The sequence below is a fragment of the Mytilus edulis genome, chromosome 8, assembly GCF_963676685.1.
Source record: "Mytilus edulis chromosome 8, xbMytEdul2.2, whole genome shotgun sequence".
Lineage (NCBI taxonomy): Eukaryota > Metazoa > Mollusca > Bivalvia > Mytilida > Mytilidae > Mytilus > Mytilus edulis.
In genome coordinates, this window is record NC_092351.1 from 47,961,930 (window position 1) to 47,983,401 (window position 21,472).

The 21,472-nt window shown below is 32.5% G+C and overlaps 2 protein-coding genes across 2 annotated transcripts; one reads left to right on the top strand and one right to left on the bottom strand.

Moving 5' to 3' along the window:
- Positions 1 to 3,538: 3,538 nt before the first annotated feature.
- LOC139485771 (COMM domain-containing protein 6-like) lies at positions 3,539 to 11,422 on the bottom strand. The gene is made up of 8 exons (XM_071270410.1): positions 11,285 to 11,422; positions 10,170 to 10,228; positions 9,288 to 9,353; positions 7,774 to 7,850; positions 6,480 to 6,591; positions 5,306 to 5,356; positions 4,447 to 4,599; positions 3,539 to 3,781 (listed from the first exon to the last, which is right to left on the bottom strand). Exons 1-8 carry the CDS (start codon positions 11,313 to 11,315, stop codon positions 3,731 to 3,733), a joined length of 600 nt encoding a protein of 199 aa, XP_071126511.1. The 5' UTR covers positions 11,316 to 11,422; the 3' UTR covers positions 3,539 to 3,730.
- On the top strand, positions 11,331 to 17,627 carry LOC139485769 (bis(monoacylglycero)phosphate synthase CLN5-like). Its single transcript, XM_071270409.1, has 5 exons — positions 11,331 to 11,471; positions 12,462 to 12,639; positions 13,878 to 14,100; positions 15,929 to 16,018; positions 16,955 to 17,627. Exons 1-5 carry the CDS (start codon positions 11,374 to 11,376, stop codon positions 17,458 to 17,460), a joined length of 1,095 nt encoding a protein of 364 aa, XP_071126510.1. The 5' UTR covers positions 11,331 to 11,373; the 3' UTR covers positions 17,461 to 17,627.
- Positions 17,628 to 21,472: the final 3,845 nt, after the last annotated feature.

Genomic DNA, 21,472 nt, shown 5'->3' on the forward strand with positions numbered 1-21,472 from the left:
TGTATTCTCGCCTTTCATTTTAAATTTGCTTGTGTTTGTGTGTATGACATTTTGTTTATCTGTTGACATATTTTTTATTGAAGAAACATTGTGTTAAATAAAACAAGAGTGCATACATACCCTGAAATGTCTCACCTTCTTTACTAATCATTGATATCATCTTGATAGTCATAAATATAAAGCTTTACTACAACTATCACATAAACTTAACCAGATCCAAGAAAATGAGGTCAAGGTCATATAAACCAAACAAGAAATACACTTACACTTTACAATCATTCAATACACTAACTGTGGTTGACCTACTGCTTAGTTTCTAAGAAACAGACTAAATCAAGAAAACTAAACATCTACCAATGAACCATAAAAAGGAGGTCAATGTTAGATGAACCATGCCAGGCAGATATGTACTACTTACAATTATTCTATACAACAAATATAGTTGACCTATTGCTTATAGTTTGCATTTGAGAAATCAAGGTAACAGTAGTATACCGCTGTTTTTAAACTCATAAATCGATTGAGAAAAATACAAATCCAAGTAACAAACTAAAACTGAGGGAAAAGCATCAAATATAAGAGAACGACACAACAGAAACACAACATTAAAATGTAACACACACAGAAACGAACTATAATGCAACAATGGCCATTTTTTCTGACTTGGTACAGGACATTTGAAGAAAAAAATGGTGGGTTGAACCTGGTTTTGTGGCATGCCAAACAACCCGCTTTTATGGCGATGTTAAATATAACATTAAAATGACAACATTACATGATAAGACTACAATACAAATAAATGGGAGAACATTTAGGACAGAGAAACACACGAATAATAGCTAACAAAAGGTACCAGGTTTAGAAGTTAATACGCCAGACGTGTGTTTCGTCCACACAAGACAAAAACTTAATATTTAGTAATAAACTGAAAATGAGGTCATGGTATATTAAAACCTGCGAGACTGACATGTACATCATAAAATATTCCCCGACACCAAATATAGTTGACTTATTGTATAGAGTATTAAAAAAATAGACCAAAACTCAAAAACTTAACATTGACCACTGAACCATGAAACTGAGGTCAAAGAATGATGCTACCTGCTTGCTAGACATGTATACATCACAGTCCTTCCATACACCGAATAAACTAGACCTACTGTTTTAAGTATCAGAGATATGGACTTAACCACCAAAACTAAACCTTGTTCACTGATCCATAAAATGAGGTCGAGGTCAAGTGAAAACTATCCCTATGTCGAGCTTTCTGCAACAAAAGTCAGAGGCTCAACAAAACAAGTTATCTGTTCGTAAATATGCGTAAACCAAACATACATTATAGAATAATTGTAGTATACATATCTTTGTGTATACATAGGATTCACATGTTATACTGACAATTAAAAGCTGCCTCAGGTTTTTTTCCATGTAAAGCAATTTTGCGCCTGTCCAAAGTCAGGAGCCTCTGGCCTTTGTTAGTCTTGTAAGATCTTTAATTTTAGTTTCTTGTGTATAATTCGGAGTTTAGTATGACGTCCATTATCCCTAAGGGTCCAGCTGAAGGAAGCCTACGGGTGCAAGAGTTTCTCGCTACATTGAAGACCCATTGGTGGCATTCGGTTGTTGTTTGCTCTATGGTCGGGTTGTTGTTGCTTAGACACATTCCCCATTTCCTTTCTCAATTTTAATGATGATTTCTTCACTAGTAAACAGGGTTTATCTTAGCAAAAACGGGTATCCCGCATTTATCTAAGAAAAAGAAAACTTGAGAAATTTTGGATCTACATACAAGATGTCACTTTTCCTGGTTTTTCTGGCAAAAGTTGCTTCTTTTATTATAATCCATGAATATAGAGAAAGGCACATGTCAATTGTCTTCAAACCTACTACAAGAACAACAATGAAACCAACAGATGTGTTGGAGTGCAGAATTACTCCCACTTTAAACAAATCTGAGACTACTATAGCTGTTATAATAGACTCAGTACAAATGAAGCATGTAAAGAGCCATTAATTGGATGCATTATTAGGTCTTTCCACTTTTCGTGGAAAGACCTTTTGTTTTTCTTCTGATAATTTTTTTTTTTTTTCTTCTGCCGTCTGAGATGCTTTTTTGTCAAAACAACATATCGAATGAATTTTTTGGCCAATGATGTTGTACAGTAATGGGGGTTTCAAAACTCACCCTGTGTGACCGAACACTTATTCTTATAGGAGTTATCTCCCCGCGTCCTTTTTTTCTTGTTATTGCTTTATCTCTAAAACTGTAAAAGATTTTAGCAAACTGTTTTCACCAAATTGTTCATCTACTGTTGAGAATGATTTGGTTTATTTTGACTTGAGTGATCGGAAGACATCTTATGGGAGTTATTTCCCTTTGAAAATTTAAAATAGGCGATTTGTTGGATAAATTTATACATTATAAGTCGTAGAGGCCTACAGTCTTTTATTATGAAGTCCTTGGTCCATTTGAAGGAACTTGAGGTCAAGGTCAAAGGTCAAGGTCATTTTCTAAATTTTGAATTTTGCTTGTTATCGTTATTCCACAGAAACTGTGTCAGTAAATGCTATGATGTGTTTGCCAAATACTGCTTATAATAAGGCGCAACTTCAACCTATTTCAGTCAAAGCGTTTTGGTTAACCCTTATAGGAGTTTTCTCCCCTTATGTATTTCAAATCAGTATTTCTCCACAACCATACAAGTGATAGACCTCCAGTCTTCCGTTTTGAGTTTACTGACCTATGACTTTGAAATTGAGATCAAGGTCGAAGGTCAAGGTCATGTTCTAGATTTTGACCTTGGCTAAAAATTATTTTCTGTTTATAATAAAACATTTAAGTCTTCTGCACATACCTATTAATCTTTTTTTATATCAATTTGAAGAACCAAATTACATCAACAAGGAGTGACATTTTTTAACATTGTTTTTTTAAATTTCATTCTTATTATCGAGGTGGAAAGACCTTCAATTGTTCTCTGAAGAATTGGTTTTTAATTTTTTTTGTAATTCGTATTCTCCAACTTGTCTGTATTTTGTAAACAGCACTATGATGAAAAGAAGTTTTCAGTCTAAAGTTGCAAAAGTTGAGAAATCAATTTATTTATAAGCAAATTAGGCACAGCTGTAAAATATGTTACAGCTTTTCTATTTTCATTCTTAAAGTTTTGAGTTTTTTGTAATATAAAACCATGATTTCTATATTTTGTCTCCAGAACGCTTGATATTCATTTTTCTCTCATATTATACAGACAATTACTGATTTTCTCTACCAACAATGCTTTTGATCAAAAGTTTTTAGGAAATGTCATAACCTACCAGTACTGTCATCTGCCATATTGGGATAAAGTAACAGAAATTAGGAACAACTTTATTCCCCCAGTGATTATGTACTTTCGATTTTGAATTATCTTCTGTCAGTTTGGTATTTTTGTTATTTAACTTCTTGACACCATTCTAATTAAAGTCATCTGGATGAGTTCACTATTTCTATAACAGTGGAAATGGTAGACGTAAATAACGAAGTAACTTGACTATATTGCTGTTATTATACATTTATGTTGGTGTAGCTAAATACCAGTAGATAATTAGTGACAAATAAGAATACAAAAAGCTGTGTTAATAGCTACATGTATGATATGTCTAAATACCTATATATAACAAATATAAATAAAAACAATCAGATCTAAATGATATAAATTAAAATAAAATAATGTCTTTTGCTGTCCTGTTATACCATCTCCATACTTTTTGCCATCTCTTGTAGCTGCTTTGAGAGATTCTGCAAAACATGCAAAAAAAGTAATCAAAGATTGTGAATAGGCAGTCCACATTCTTAGCAATTAGTCTGATGCCCACAACTAGTAAAATTTTATTTTAGAAATAGTAGATATTTCAAAATTATGTTTGGATACATGATAGAATGTTGGAATCTTGGTCTTTTGAAATATAAATCATATAAAATATTGAAATGATCTAAATATGGTTAATAAACAAAATGTCCAGTATATTGATCACAGATAAGACCTATTGTCATTATCAGCATGTTAAAAGGCTTGGCCTGTAATTGCCAATCTGTTCACATCATCATGGTAGCTTAACAAATGCTAAAAGGTCTTCTTAAACATGATAAATGAAATTTACAAATACACCAGATAACATCTTTTGTGTAGATATATAGTCTAAGAGCATTTAGAATAAGAAATGACAAATTGTGAATGTCAATTTAATTTAATTTCAATAAAATTTATGATTTGAAGAATCTGACAGACATTACCTGAAGGTGTTGAAAAAGATTTTAGTGCATACTGAAAAAGCAATGTCTTTGTGAAGGAAAAAGAAATACACATAAATACTGATATAGAATATTTATGCAATGTCTGACATATAAAAATCAGATATAGATCTTTATTTCAGATATTGGGGGATATTTCAAAAGTACAATACCTTAAACTGTGGAATGGTCATTTCAAAGGCATGTGATGTTAGGTTTCCTGAGGTATCTGCTACTTTTAAGGTCATAGCAACAAATGTTGAATTGAGATTCCTGCAGTCATCAGAGCTTACAGCAACACCTAATTTCCACTGCATATCTATAAGCTAAAATAAAACAACTGATTAATATAAGATTTTCTCATTTCACTAAAGACATTTTTGTTTTTTAAGTCACAACCTGTTTTTGTCTCAAAGCTTCATTTATAAACATACACTGTGGTTGTTGTCTGTTTATGTGGTTCATAAGTGTTTCTCGTTTCTCGTTTCTTGTATTTTTTATAGCTTGCTGTTTGGTGTGAGCCTACGCTCTGTGTAGAAGACCATACCTTTACAAATAATGGTTTACTTTTATGAATTGTGACTTGGATGGAGAGTTGTCTCATTGGCACTCATACCACATCTTCCTATATCTGTATAAGTCAATAAAGAAATGACAGTTTTAATATAAATAGTCAAAAATAAATTGAACGTTTATCATGTTTTCAATTACCATTCTTTTTTCAATGCCAGCTTATGCTTTCCACACACACAATAATAATGTTATTAACAGTTAGTAACAGAGCTTAAATTATTAGTCTTGCTAGAAACCTGTGGTACTGGTGAAATGAGACATTCTTGTATGTTTGTTCAACTAGTTGTGGTGACATTTTTTTTCAATTTGATAATTTCTTTAATCACAAACAATCTATTTGTAAAAGGTAAAATGAAAACAAATCATCCAAACTAAGGTCAATAAATTCAACTAGAAAAAAAATACTTTAAAAAAATACAATCCATAAGATCTTAGAAAATATAACAGCACATAAATTACCTTCCCTACATCAAACATTGGAAAACTATGATCACTCCTCAATACATCTCCCTATAAAATGTAGAGTAAAAAATGGTAATTCTCATATTTTATTTTTTTCATTTTTAGAAATACATGTAAAAAAAAATCCATTCTTTTCATTTATATCAAAAATAGATGTGAAACAGCATTTCATTTTTTTTATTTGTATCCTTTTTACTTGTTTATCAGTGTAAACTATGGTTTTCTTGTTACTTTCCTAAAATAATCAAGTGGTTAAGATACAGCATGCACTATACTCCCAAATTTACAGCAAAAAGCTGCATTTATGTGCACCTGTCCTAAGTCAGGAACCTGATGTTCAGTAGTTGTCGTTTGTTGATGTGGTTCCTAAGTGTTTCTTGTTTCTTGTTTTTGATATAGATTATACCTTTGGTTTTCCCGTTTAAATGGTTTTTCATTAGTCATTTTTGGCGATGATTATAGTCTGCTGTTCAGTGTGAGCCAAGGCTCATGTTGAAGACCATACTTTGACCTATAATTGTTTTGTTTTATTTTTAAAAATTGTGACACAAATGGAGAGTTGTCACATTGGCACTCATACCACATCTTCTTATATCTTTTTCATTTGTTGGAATGGACAATACCCCTTCACCAATAAAGTCCAATAACTCCGGAAAGTCATCAATTGAAAAAGTCATCTCTTTTCACTTATTCAATTTTCTGAGAGGAGATAACCTTTCAGACCTATTCTTATTGCCTTTTTCTGTTTTCAATCTGAAATTCTAACAATATATCGACAATTCAATACTGTTAAAATTAAGAATAATTATTTGCAGATATTGATAATCTCTGAACAATTAATTGCAGACATGTTTTTTTAAGAAGACAAACAAGTTGCATTTATCCTTTAACAGTCTTTTTCTATTCAATAGTAAGTCATAACTGAGTTATGGTTGGCTTATATACTGTAAATTCAGAAAATACTGTGTGCATTTATTATGGTAATTTTAGACTAAAATGCACTTTTAATTTTTGCAATATTAAGAAAAATCCTGTTTGATTCATGTAAAAAATTATAAAATGTGAGTTTTAATTATTGTGATTATAACCCTGTCGCATTTTTCACTATAATAAAAACATCGCAATAATTTCTGAATTTACAGTATTCTATCATACAGATTATTGTCCTTACATATTCTTTCCAGTTATAAGCTATATTCTCTGATGTTTCTTCTGTAAATTTTAAACTTGACAGAAGTTGCTTCTTCAAGCTGTCATGATGAACTTTCAGTTTACCTGCAGATCTGAAAATAATAACAGTAATAAATGAAAATATTAATGTGAATGAATTGAAGTGTATTTCTGAATGATACAGTAACTAAAAGATATCAAAACCTAAGTTTCATTTTACAGTCTGCACAAATAATTCTACTTGCAAGAACTTCTGAGTATGCCTTCTTATCTTGGAAAATCCATTCAGGACCAATTAAGGTGGTACCTAACACTACAGGGAGATAACTCTTTAGAATCAGCAAAATGTTTTAATGACATTGTGTTCTCATGGGAATATTAAGCTCCTCAATGATCAAAATAAGTGTTTGTCAATCTGCTATATAACCAGTGTTTTTTTTCTGATTAAACGGTTGGTTCAAATTTTTTGAACTTTTTATATTTTTGTCAAAGGGTCAAAGTAAATACTTTGTCAAAATTTTAAGAAAATTAAACGAGCCAAATTAATTTTAGTTAAGGTGTTAGGTACCACTTTAAAACATTTAAGATAGTCAATTTCATGTCTTTGAATTGTGTGTTACAATCTTTGTTGGCGAACCAAAATCTGCCTCTGAAAGAATGATTTCTAATGGAAAAAATATTTGCAAAAGCCCTCTTTAATATCTTAATTGATTTCTTTAAATTGTAACTAGGCAGATTAATCATATAAGCTTAATATAATTAGAGCTGTATGGTCCTACTGTGTGAAATAAACAAAATAATGATAAAATTGAAATCAGTCACCAAATTATAGATATATCTTACACTTTAATTTATCTCTCAACTTTGTATAATTTCTGTTGTCAAGGTTGCAGATTTGGTCATATCTAAAAATAGATTTTACCTGGATCTTTTCATATTCACACACATGCATCTCGTCCAAAATCTGTTATTAACTTTCAAACATATTTTGTAGAGAATGACGATCCTACCTATCATATTAAATTAATTGTTAATTTGATCTTGTACTGAATACACATGAAATATTTGCCAATGGACAGTCTGCATCATTTGCCACTAGTCTGATGCCCCAGACTAGTAAAATATCATTCAGACTATTTAGTAAGTATTCACAAAACTTTGTTCAGACACAGAAGAAAAATGTCTGAAAATTGGTCTGCAAATTATGATTCAAAATGATTTTGCTGCAGACTGCTTGACGTGGAGAAAACAACAAACAGCAATGTATCAATGGTATTTTAAAACAATTTGCATACCTGTATATATATTTGAGTATGTGTAGGATACTTTGAAGATCTTTATCTTCAATATGAATGTTGTTCTCGTCAAATCTCTGAAAGAAAAAACATATTTGGTCATCATGGTCATAGGGAGTTATTGATATTTAACAGATGAAGTAGTTATCAAAGGTACCAGGATTATAATTTAGTACGCCAGACACGCGTTTCGTCTATATAAGACTCATCAGTGACGCTCATATCAAAATATTTATAAAGCCAAACAAGTACAAAGTTGAAGAGCATTGAGGATCCAAAATTCCAAAAATTTGTGCCAAATACGACTAAGGTAATCTATGCCTGGGATAAGAGAATCCTTAGCTTTTCGAAAAATTCAAACTTTTGTAAACGGGAAATTTATAAAAATGACCACATTATTGATATTCATATCAACACCCAAAGTATCAGACAAAGGATAGTTGGATGGTTATAAGATACTGTGTTATGAATTTTTCAAAAACTAAGTATTATCCTAGGCATAGATTACCATAGCTGTATTTGCACAACTTTTTAAAACTTTGGGTCCTCACAGCTCTTCAACTTTGTACTTGTTTGGCTTTATAACTATTTTGATCTGAGCGTCAACGATGAGTCTTATGTTGACGAAACGCACGTCTAGTACATTAAATTATAATTCTGGTGCCTTTGATAACTATTATTAGTGTCAGTGTAACAGAAAAACATATGAACAAACTATTAAAATCAGTTTCATTTTTTTGTTTGAATTTGTAATTTCAGGGCTTTTTGTAGCTAACTATGCAGTATGGGTTTTCCTCATTATTGAAGGCTGTACTTATAAATCATTTGGTATCTTTTGTCTCATCAGCAATACATTAATTATACCACATCTTTTTATTTCTATAAATCTACTTTGAAGCTTTATTGAAATTTCTATTTAGATGTATTTAATCGCAAAACCTTAACTCTGTTCTGTTGGATATTTAATAATCTAAAGGCAGATTGATACATACTTAAAGTCCACAAAGACCATATTCCTAAAACTTTGTTTTAAATTTCCTAAAAAATTGCTGAAAGTACTTATATTTGTATATCATTTTATGATATGTGGTGCAAAAGTTCTTAGGTAATGGATTTTTCTATTCATGAAGAAATTTGTTAGCATAATGAATTAGCATCATTTTCCAAATAGATATATGCCACATATAACAGTATATTCAGTACAGAACTTTTAAGTTTTTAATATGAATGGAGGAATAAATTATTTTCCTGTCATGCATAAATTCATGAGTCTTGACCAATATTTTCCCTTAACTAGACTTTTAAAGAAAAAACAAATGCTTCTTAATGCAGATTTATTTACTTTTTTTCATTGAGTAAACAGGAATAGTAAATAGAAAATACATTGTTTCTTTAACACACAATATATACATATATATACCACATCAGAGAGTATACAGATAAATAAAGTGGAGCCTTGAAATCTAGCAGTTGCTATTCATCTAACCTTTTTAGGTTCATACAAAATGACTTACTTCTTTCAGTGTTTCAACATCAATGGCTGAAATTTTAAACTGTAGGAAAAACAAAACATCATGGCACTGAAAAATAAAAGTGAAAAGTTACTTCTGATGATAAGCATGGTTTTTAGCAACCTTGACTACATTTGTACCCATTAGGGTCTCCTACAGTCAGTCTGTTATTTCTAATAGTCAGGGGTAATACTTATTATTTTCCTGTCATGCATAAATTCATGAGTCTTAACCAATATTTTTCCCTTAACTAGACTTTTAAAGATAAAAAACAAATGCTGTGATTTTTATTTACTGGTAAAGTTATACTTTTTTTTATGTAGAGTTATTTCCCTTAGACAGTCAGATTATTTCATAAATAAAATAAATGTCTTATTTTCTTCTTTTCTCGACTTCAATAGATCTGTCAGTAAAGGTTGTCTCTCCCATCCATAAAAATATCACTTTATGATCAATGAAAATCTTATGTATCAGAGTTCGCGAAATCTTTTTTTTCCCTAGTGGTCCTTCAAAAAAATCTACTGGTCCTCGCTACTAACTCTATTGAAAAATACTAAAATTGTGTCAGTCCTATGCAAAATTTTGGTGGTAAAATCCTGCAGACTGACACTTTTCTAAAACTCTGATGTATTTATCATCATTCAAATATTGCTCATTTACCATGTTTACAAGGGGCAATTTTTGAAGGACTTGTCTGGTGGGTTAACATCTGTGTGCAGTTAAGATTTCTTTGTCTAATATTTGAAATAAAAGGTTGGGAAATTATCTCTGTATCGTGTTTATTATGGTCAGCTTTCAACATAAGTATTGTATCATGCGTTTAAACTTTTCGTCAATGGATGAAATTTCTGTTCAGAATCAATATTTTCTACGCCAAATACTTACAATATCTGAGAAAACTTCACTTGGTAGTTTGTTTAATATATCAATTGTGTGATCACAACCTAAAATATAAAAATTACCATTTTTATTCATAGACATTGTACATGTTATTAAGATAAAAGTCAGAAATTTAATTTCAAACATTTGATTTGGAGATGTGAAAATTAAGAGACAAATTTCATTAAACAAATTCATGAAATTGTATTTCTTAAGCATTCAATTTCATTTATATCGTGTTTACATTACAAAATAGTTTAATCTTTAATGCTTAATAATATATCCTGATCATCATATGATCATTATTTTTTTTGCAACTGTCAATGACTGTGATAAAGGATACTAGTATATAAAATCAAATCTTATTGTTAAGTCTATTAAAGTGGGATTATTGATTGTTCTAAATAAAAATAATGTGCTTGTAGATGCATGACATGTATTAAACTTCTGGTAACATACCTAAAATTGATTTTTTTTTATACTTCAAAAAAGAATTTAAGGAGAGGTAACCCCACCACCCCCACCCCCAAATAAAAGAGGTACATATATAGCTCATAGACTTTGTAAATGATCTACTCTTATTTTTGACTAGGTGGGGGATACTCCCTTTTTCAAAATCCTGGATCTGCAACTGGTGTGACACCCCCTGAAACCTTTCAAGACCCTCCCCTGTTGTAAAACCAGGCAGATCCAGAAATTTCCATTCAGGGGGGGGGCTGACTGCCTAATAGGGGGCCTGCTCCAGTCAATCTTCAGCAATAAACTATGCATGATAATATATAATTAATATAAACCAAATGTTTCCCACAAAAGGGGGAGGGGTCTTGGCAACATTGACCCCCTCTTAGTCCGCCTCTGTCAAGTGTACTAAAACTAGCATGTAATATTATTAAGGTATAGACATAATGGGCGTTGAACTACTGTGTCTATATACTGTCCCACTGATAACAGTACAATTTAGACAGTAGACATCTGTACATAACCAGTCCTGACCTATGGACACCATGTGATAAATACAGGACTATCTTGTGACAATATTTGATTACTGATTAAGATAGTTATACGATTTTGTAACACTAATTGTGACAAAAAATTAAAGATAACAAAATTGTGATCAGAACCTTGTGGTAATTTCTCAAGAACTTCCGCCATAACCGGATTTTAAATCATAAATAGAGCATTTATGACTTGCGAATAAATAACTGTCGAAATGGATAGAATTCTGGATAAATATTGGATACTAATTTGCTGTGTTATAGCATTTTTAGCAGGAACTTCTCTTGCAGGTCCTTGGCCAGCTCCATACAAGTAAGTTAATTCTAAAACTGTATTGTACTCGGATATGGCCAAGTAAAATATACGGATAAGATAATTTGATCATCATGATGTGTGTTTAAAAATCGTAACTGACAAAATATTGATCTATTCATTCACATACACGTTTGGAATGATTAAAGTTTAATTCTTGTTTGAAATTATAGAGATCATGCTCATAATAATGAACAGCCACTTTGAATTATAATAGGCACTTTTCTCGAAAATAATGCCATATGTACCTCAGTTATACTAGAGGGGATTCCTCCCACGAAAGCTCCAATACGACCGGTCAGAAATTTTGACTGACTGGCTGGCAATTTTATTCACAATTTTATACAAAATATAATCAATTTTACAAAGAACTATATAAGAGCCATATTGCACATGAATCCCCTTGCAGAGAAACAAAACTATAAACATTACTAGTTTATCTTTTTCCAATATTTTGTAGCATCAATCATTTATCATGTTTGTATGAAAAATTTATATAAACTAGTAAATATTGCTTATACTTCATAATTATCTAACTAAGTTTGTATAATTGAAAAAAATCAGATAAACTAGTAATGTTTATAGTTAAAGATATTGTAAAATTTATAAATTTTTGACAGGTAGGTAAAAAAAGATGTCTCAAGTCCGAATAGTAAAACTGTTAACATTGTTAAAGAGGGACTAAAGAGGCAATTGATAATTAAAAAAATATGTAAAACATTGAAAGATATATGAAAGGAGACTATGCCATATCATTTCAGGGTTGAGTTCAATATCATAGCAGCTACGTATAGTGTTACGTCGATTTTGACTATTGAACGTGTAGCTATAGACTAGTTGCTACATAAGTATTGATAGCAGCTATGTAGCCGCTTCGTAGCTGCTACGATGTTGACCTCAACTCAGGATAAACGAACGGCTCAATCGTGTAACCATCGCAATTGACTTGTTAGTACCTATTGTTCAATTCAATATGTTATATAATTCTAGGCGCTATACTGTAAGACCTCAGTCGAACCCATTCTGTAATGCAGGTGTCATTTCGTTCTGCCCGACGGGCGAGCCAGATAATATCATGCCCGAATTCAATCCCGCCGATGCCATAGAAATATATGCTCTGAAGAAACCTGTCTGGCAATTTAAATTTGGTGATGTTCTTGGAAAACTAGTAAGTTGATTTACATGATTTATTACATTTTTTTGTATTATACTATATATGTTCTTTCTATTATATCTACCTAAAATTCAGAATCAAATATGGCTAATCTAGATTGGAGTTTCTTGAAGGATTCTTATTATATATTTTAAGTTCAAGTCATAATATTTACTTTGAGTCTACTATGCTGAAAATGTATATCAATTATTAATAACGACTCGAACGTTGAAGTCTTATTAGACAGTCCTTCATGGCTCGTTTGTTAAACAAAAAGCTGTAACTTTGAAATACAAAAAACTAAAAATTAAACACAAACAAACAAAATATAAACTGCATACAAACATGGAGTTAATTCTAGTGTTGTACTGGAGAAAAACATATATATAGGAAGGTGTGGTGTGAGTGCCAATGAGACAACTCTCCATCCAAATAACAATTTAAAAAAAGTAAACCATTATAGGTCAATGTACGGCCTTCAACACGGAGCCTTGGCTCACATCGAACAACAAGCTATAAAGGATCATAAAGGGCCCCAAAATTACTAGTGTAAAACCATTCAAACGGGAAAACCAACGGTCTAATCTATATAAAATTAAAAAAACGAGAAACGAGAAACACGTATAAATTACATAAACAAACGACAACTACTGTACATCAGATTTCAGAAATGACTATTACTAAAATATAGATTATGGAAGATACAGTTAGTTGAAGGGACACGGCTAAAGAAAGAAATATCTGGGATGGTTTATTTTTCTGTGATCATTTATAATTTTCTTGTTTGCTTTAATCATTACATTTTACGTTCCAATCGACCACCAAATTAGTCCTTGTTCACTAGTAGCTGTAAGTTGCTGTAAAGTTTTTGTTTGCCGCATGTACAGAGAAGAACAAATTAGAAATAATTTTAACTCGCTCTATCATGGTCACACATTTCTTGATTTAAGAAAACAACGCATTAATTTCACAATTCTGAGAAAATGGATATCAATGAAAAATATTCTTAAATTTAGCGACTCGATCAAACATGAAATATCATATTTACTGTTAGTATAGAAAATTATTAACGATACGTATACATGCATATATAATAATAAAAAAAGAAGATGTGGTATGATTGCCAATTAATGAAACAACTCTCCACAAGAGACCAAATGACACATAAATTGACATTATATATATTTCACCGTACGCGCATTTGGCTTTAAACCAATACAATGTGTGGCTAGTTTTACTTTTACCCATTTCAGAATATAATGCACGATGCTTTAGGATTTAAAAATCTTAACACTGGTATGAATTACACCATGGAATGGTATGAGCTATTTCAACTTATGAACTGTACGTTTGCACATGTGCTGAAAAATGAGACAATACAGTGGTGTAATCAAGGAGCTGTGTGCATCTACCCTGGAATCGAGGACAGATTATGGTCAGAAAATGGAACATTAGCAAAAATAGCAACAACTACAGGTACTAGACGTTCGGAATTAGTGCTCTCTGGGATTTGTATGTGTTTTGACAGTCAATTAATCCCAAAACAATCTGTTTGCATGGGTTTTGGAGTAGACATGTGTTATAGACAGCTATCGCGAAATTTTAAAATTAAAGAAGCAGTAAAAATTAACTCGGACTGAAATCCCTAGAATATACATTTCTGAAGGGGAGAGCAGTTCGCCCTAATTCAAGGATTCGCCACTGCAATCACCCACTTTAATTACGTACCACCATGAGCCAAATCACATGTACTGAACTCGATGGTGACTATGTTCTTTAACGATTTAATTCGCAAATGGCTCAGAGTGGGTGATGGAATATTTTTTACTCGACGGGAACACATTTTCCACTTTTGAAACCGATAAAAGATTTTTAATTAAGATGTAGGCAGCTAGTGATTTACATTCTGATAAAGATTTCAGTATACTTCATCGTATCGTTCGTAAAGTACATGTATAATAGTAAAACCTCATCACATTTTGTGCAGGTACCAATTATTTGGACGGCTTGCATGGATCTTGCTGTTTGACTTTATTTGTGGGTCCCAGTCTTACGTATAATGGTGTTTGGTTATAGTATGGTTTGTTGTAGTGTCCAGTATGTTTTGGTGATTTTTGTAATCCCTTTAATATGCATTATGTGGCTTAATTTTGTAAACTTTTTCCTGAATAATCAACTATATAGTATTTTTTGGTTTACATGTTAGCCTCCCCCCTTTTCCGTCCCTATTAATGTATAGCTGCGCTAGTGAAGTACTTCTTAGGTTTAGGTTGGAAGCTGGTTTAGGGGATCAGGGGGTCGAAGATAAATTTATAAAACAAATGTAGTAGTTCATGCATAGTTTTTAAACATATTTTAATCCGAACGTTGCCAAACGTTTGCAACAACCCCAATGAACATGTTTTACTTCTAGCGATGTCTTCCTGGGGTAGGGTCTCGGAAACTATTGCCAACAGGAGTTATTATTTTTTTGTGTCCTCATGCTACACATGCAGTAGTTGATGTTTAAAAAGAAATGGTTCAATACCCAGAAAGATAGTCTAAACTAACATCTTATTCATATGTTTGTCATGAAGTCGGGAACCTGGGACACGGTTGTCTCTTGAAAGATATTCATATTGTTGATCCTTCATGAATAAAATAAGGTGTTGAAAATTGATTTTAAACTCGAGATTGATTGTTGCATGAATGACGTCCAGCAGCAAATTGTTCATTCATATCTTTAATAGATAAGTCCTACAATGCGGGTCATACGGGATAAAGGACCGCAAATTGAGACTAACTTTGGGAAATGATGGTATCAGGGCAGTTGCAATCTTCGTTACCCAAGGGTAATGAACCGCCTATCTACTCTTCGGTGGGCTGAATACAAGCGCTTATTGTATGGCTAGCAAAAATGGACAGGGACAGATATTTACACACTGTCAGTGTATGTTGTGTTAATCTTCTCGATCGCAACACAATTGCTAGCTCTTTTATTGTTTCGTCAAAATTGTATAAAATATGTCTTCAATCAGGTTTTCGCGGTGATGTCAATTCAAATTGTGGGATGATTCAAAAGTTAACTTTCATTTTGCCAAAACATATGTTTCATAGTTTTAAATTTGTTTAAGTAAATGAATATGTCTGTTTATATACAAAACATAATAAGCATTATAAGAGTCCAATAATTAACCTTATCTTTTAGGTCTATTGATGAATAAAGACCATGCAGATTTTTTTTAAGTCGTTAGGTTACTGTCTCATTGACATTAACCCAGATCACTGGGTTTTCATATTCAATATTTTGTATTTCTTTTTTCAGGATCAGTTTTCAATAGTTTTTCTGACTGGGTGCTTTGGGATAACAGGACTGGTCTGTTTTACGAAACATGGACTGTAAAAGATAAACCAGGTGTGTACTTAATTCATTTATTGACTATGCTGAACGCGTATCTATACTATTGAAATTGAGTTAAAGGATACAACATATGCAGTTAAGTCCGTCTAATGTCTTAAATTAAATGCAGAAATTGACAATGAGGGTCAGTCGAAATCAAAACTCAATAACCAAAGAGATAATTTCAGCTACCCTATTGTAAACTTTCCATTTCTATGTAGCACGTACCATTCCAGTACCGTCTGCATACGGAGTATATAATAATAGATCTCCCTGTTGACACAATATTCCAGGGCTTGTATTTCCTTAATGGAGGATTGCTCCATGCAAGAGTTTTAAATGTCAGTCAAGGATGAAGATGAAATCATCGCATCGTAAATTTTACGGCCTCAATCACGAGTTGGTTGACCATTATGGAATATCTGTTTCACAGATGACGACGGATATTTTCCAATTGTCGTAACAACAATCCTTTCCCCTTCCCCCGAAAGCAACCTACCTAATAAGAACCTATCACCGTGTTTGTACATACAACGGATGCCACTCTTTTTAAGCATCACTGCAGATACATTAAATGTTGTAGTGTGTGTAATCTGGTGTAATTAAATTGGTACTGTTAATCTTATTGCATCAAATATATGTGGGTCTAATTCATTGACATGAACACCAAACTCCTTTTATTATTTTTTGTGATTGAATATAGAGTAAAACATAATATATATTTCTTGATAAGTCAACCAATATATCCTTTTTAGAAATTACAACATGCAAATATTGCTATCAAATATAAATAAGGAGTTTATTAAAGAAAATTTGATTTTACAGTATTTTATTTTTTCATATGTCACTTGATTTTTTTTTTCCAGATGGGAAGACCTAATGAATCTGATTTTACTGTATTTTATTTTTTCATATAAAATTTATATATATCACTTGGATTTTTTTTTTCAGATGGGAATACTTGGTTTCAGCCTTTTGACTGTGCTAGCTGGGTTATACGTGCCTTGGATAAATTTGGTCGACTTGGTGTCAGTTTTAATCAAAGTGTTCAGTTGAATTATACCAAAATCAATCTCTATTCTGACCAACCAGAATATTTAGGAACTTCTGCTGAAGTGTTTGACAAAAGTGCAAATAAAACAATGAAAGCTTCTGCAACAAATATTGTGAAATTTTACTCAAAATTCCAGTCACAGAAAAAATGGGAAGACTTAGCTATTGAAATAATAGAAGATTTATATGAAATATTCGAAAAAAATGAGCCTTTCTACTTGTACTACAATGATGCATACTGGCTTCTCAATTTGACATCTCCCATAGCCAAGCTGACATATGAAGAAAGTCCCTTACCGAAACCAGGACGACGGATAGATAACAAGCTATACGAAGAAAGTCCCTTACCGAAACCAGGACGACGGATAGATAACAAGCTATACTTTGAAAATCGTTTTCCATGAATATATTACAGTACATAGCAATATGAATGTTTCACAAATGAAATTCTGATTTCTGTATTTTGTAAATAGAAGCATGTGTGATAGGTAAATAAAAGGTTCTACAACGACTTTCAAACAATTATGTGGTGTAGTTTGAGATACTCACTAATTAAAACAAATGTTCCTTCTGTTGTCTTAATTCATTTAATATCTAAAATATATTCTGCATAGTTTTATCTTTACACCACTGAGTCATATGCGTAGGATTTACTTTTTGAATGTTCATTTTTTATTGGGGCCGATTTTGTAACATCATAAAACTCTATCTGAAGCATTTTGTAAAGAAATCTGCTAAAAATAGTGATAGGGGCCAAACTTGCATTGGAGCAGTGTTCTTTGTTGAAGACCTCACTATACTGAATTCGTGAGGAAGAACAACAATAAAAACGCTGTTTCTTTGCTTTTTTTTTGGATTTTTTTTTGCTGATTTTATGTCATAGATGGATACCCATATCATTTGTGTGCCGTTTTTTTTATTATTATGCTTTACACATACACTTATGGTTCTGAATTTTTTTTAACCTCCCAACCGGTGTTTTTGGCAAATACCCTTTGCAAGCATGATATATTTGTATGATAACAAAAATGATGAATTAAGATATGATAAATGCTGGTAAAGAAAGGGTTCCAATCAGAAAATGAAAACATAGAACATTTAATCAATTGAGGGTACATATAAAAAAGAAGATGTGGTATGATTGCCAATGAGACAACTATCCACAAAAGAGTTCTTTTTCTTTGTACAACTATACATCAGAAGCTGTGCTATTGTTTATTTTGACAGGGAATAAGAACATTCCGAATGTCGGTTCCAGACTGAATAAGGCTGATCAAAGACAATGACTGTGATACAAACGCTTCTTATGGATTAAATTAGATGGCTTCAGTTTAGAAAATGTTTATTGTCATTATATCTCATTATGCAAAGTTGCATACTTTTAACTAAACAGTTGGCAATTGTACAAATATATTTAACTTAGCCTCTTGACTATTGGTGGCCATTTTAGATTTGGCAGCCATATTGGATTTGTTAATATCGCCTCATGTTCAAAAGTGTTTAAAACCCTCATAACTAACACTGTGCAATGTTATGACAAAAATAAGAAATCTGTTAATTACAATTTGTAGTAGTAAAACTGAGAAAGGAAATGGGGAATGTGTCAAAGCGACAACCCGACCATAGAGAAGACAACAGCTGAAGGCCACCAATAGGTCTTCAATGTAGTGAGAAACTCCCGCACCCTTAGGTGTCCTTCAGCTGGCCCCTTAAAAAATATGTAGTGTTTGTTTTTGTTACTGAGAGGCATACAAGACATATTTTAAAATGGTTGACATTTGTATTTCATTGATTTTACGAGAAGAGTTATTTCCCTTTATCAAAATCTTAATTAATTTCTCAACATACTTGGTTTTTTTTGTAAACTTTGAACACAAACATGATGTCATAAAACATCAAAAGGTCATTTTAATCTATTTAAGTTAGGTTGTTCTCTAATCAATTATTATCACAGTTAAGAATTAAACTCAAATAAAAACATTAAATGTGTTCTAGAAATCTAGGTTTCACTGATTATCATACTATGTTTTAAACCCACTGCAATCGTTTGCATCTGTCCTATGTAAGTCTGATGTTCAGTAGTTGTTGTTGTTGATACGGTTCATAAATGTCTCTCGTCTCCTGTCATTTATATAGATTAGACCGTTGGTTTTCCTGTTTGAGTGGTTTTACACTTATTATTTTTGGGAGCCTTTATAGCTTGCTGTTTGGGCCAACCTTAAAAATATGTTTGTTTGCAGTTTTCCGACTGTACCTTCAGACTGAAGGGTCGGTAGGTAGGAAAAATATTTTATTTTATCAGCCAAAATACAGTTTAAACAAGCAGTTACACTAAACCAAGTTTCTTGTGAAGAAAAAAAAAACATTTTAAAGCAACAAACACTGGACATGCTGAAAACCAACATCAAATCAAGGACGTATATTATATATAGTTATACGTCCTTGATCAAATGAACAGGCATTTTCAGTTAAAAAAACTTTTAAACCAAAACTGAAACTTTAACATAGTGTCATTATCCAATTTATGACATAAAATATGGTATAATTATAAAATACTGGAACACTTTAACAAGGAATGTCATTATGACTAGAATGTTTTCATGAGTAGAGTATTTTCATCAGAAAAATGTAGGTATTAAAGATTTATAAGACAATGTATTAAAGAGTGCATTTTTAATAAAAAAAAAAATAACCATTGAAAAAAAGGCAACTTGAAAAAAAAGTATTGTAGTTCCACTTTTTAAAAAAGACGAAAGGCACCTAGCATCTAACTACAGACCAGTATCTCTAACTGCCATCACGTGTAAGGTCTTAGAACATATTGTACATAGCAACATCATGGACCACTTTGACAAAAATAAAATACTAACGGATGCACAACACGGATTCCGCAAAAGAAGATCATGCGAATCCCAACTAATCGTAACCATCAACGACATTGCATCAAAATTAAAAAGCAGCGGCCAAGTAGACATCATCCTGCTAGACTTTGCAAAAGCATTTGACAAGGTACCACATCACCGCCTCCTACACAAGCTGGAATACTATGGCGTCAACCCCAAAACCAATAAATGGATTCGCTCCTTCCTACATAACAGAAAGCAGAGCGTGATATTAGAGGGTGCTGTCTCCTCACAAGTACCAGTACTCTCTGGAGTACCCCAAGGCACAGTCCTTGGTCCATTACTGTTCCTGGCCTACATAAACGACATGCCAGAAACAGCATCTACATCAGAGACCAAATTGTTCGCGGATGACAGCCTACTCTTTCGTACCATCACCAACCAAGCTGACAGTGAACTACTTCAAAAGGACTTAACAGCATTGGAAGACTGGGAAAACAAATGGCAGATGAGTTTCAATGCCAAAAAATGCCTTGTCATCAGAATATCCCCAAGAAATAGACCAGTGATACAAACATCGTACCAGCTACACGATCATACTCTAGGCACAGAAGAAGCAAGTAAATATCTTGGAGTAACCATCAGCAACAACCTAACATGGGATAAACACATAGACAATACAGTAGGCAAAGGAAACAGAACGTTGGGATTTATACGTAGAAACCTCAAAGGCTGTACAAAACCTGTAAAGGCAGCTGCGTATGTATCCATGGTAAGACCTGCAGTGGAATACGCAAGCACAATATGGGACCCAACCGCCCAAAATAAAATCAAGGCAATTGAACAGGTCCAGAAAAGAGCTGCACGATTTGTAAATAACAACTACACAGACCGAACACCTGGCTGTGTCACAAATATGGTTAAAAATCTTAAATGGGAAAGTCTCGAAGAACGGAGGAAAACAAATAGATTATGCATGCTATTTAAGATCCAGCATGATCTTATAGATATAGACCGTCACCAATATCTGACACCGAATGATAACCGGACCAGAGGTAAAAACCGCTTCTTCCAAGAAAGAACAAGTACAGACACTTACGGCCAATCTTTCTTCCCGAGGACAATCAGGGACTGGAACAACCTACCAACAACAGTTACAGCGACCAACACCGTTGAGGGATTCAGAGCTGCCCTGAAGGCATGCTCTGAAAAGAAGTAGGAAAACCCAGTTGTACATAATTTTAATTGTATATTTTTGCGAACGTTTTAAAATTATTTGTAAATAGCCAAGAGAAAGCTTTCTGTGTTGCCCGACACTGCGTAAAGTTTTCGCGCGGAACCATGAACATTCAATAATGAGTCCGGTTCCGGCTTTAATGAAAACCAAAGAAATCTAAAGTTTGGGGTGAAATTCATAGCACCCCATTAAAAGTAAATGGTCTGTACGGAAATGTTTTTAATGCATAAAAAAAATTGGCAGCATAGCTCCTAAGGACATGTTTTAATTGAATTCACACAGGTCACACAGTTTGGGTATATTTAATATTTCAAGAAAGAGAATAATTGCAATGAG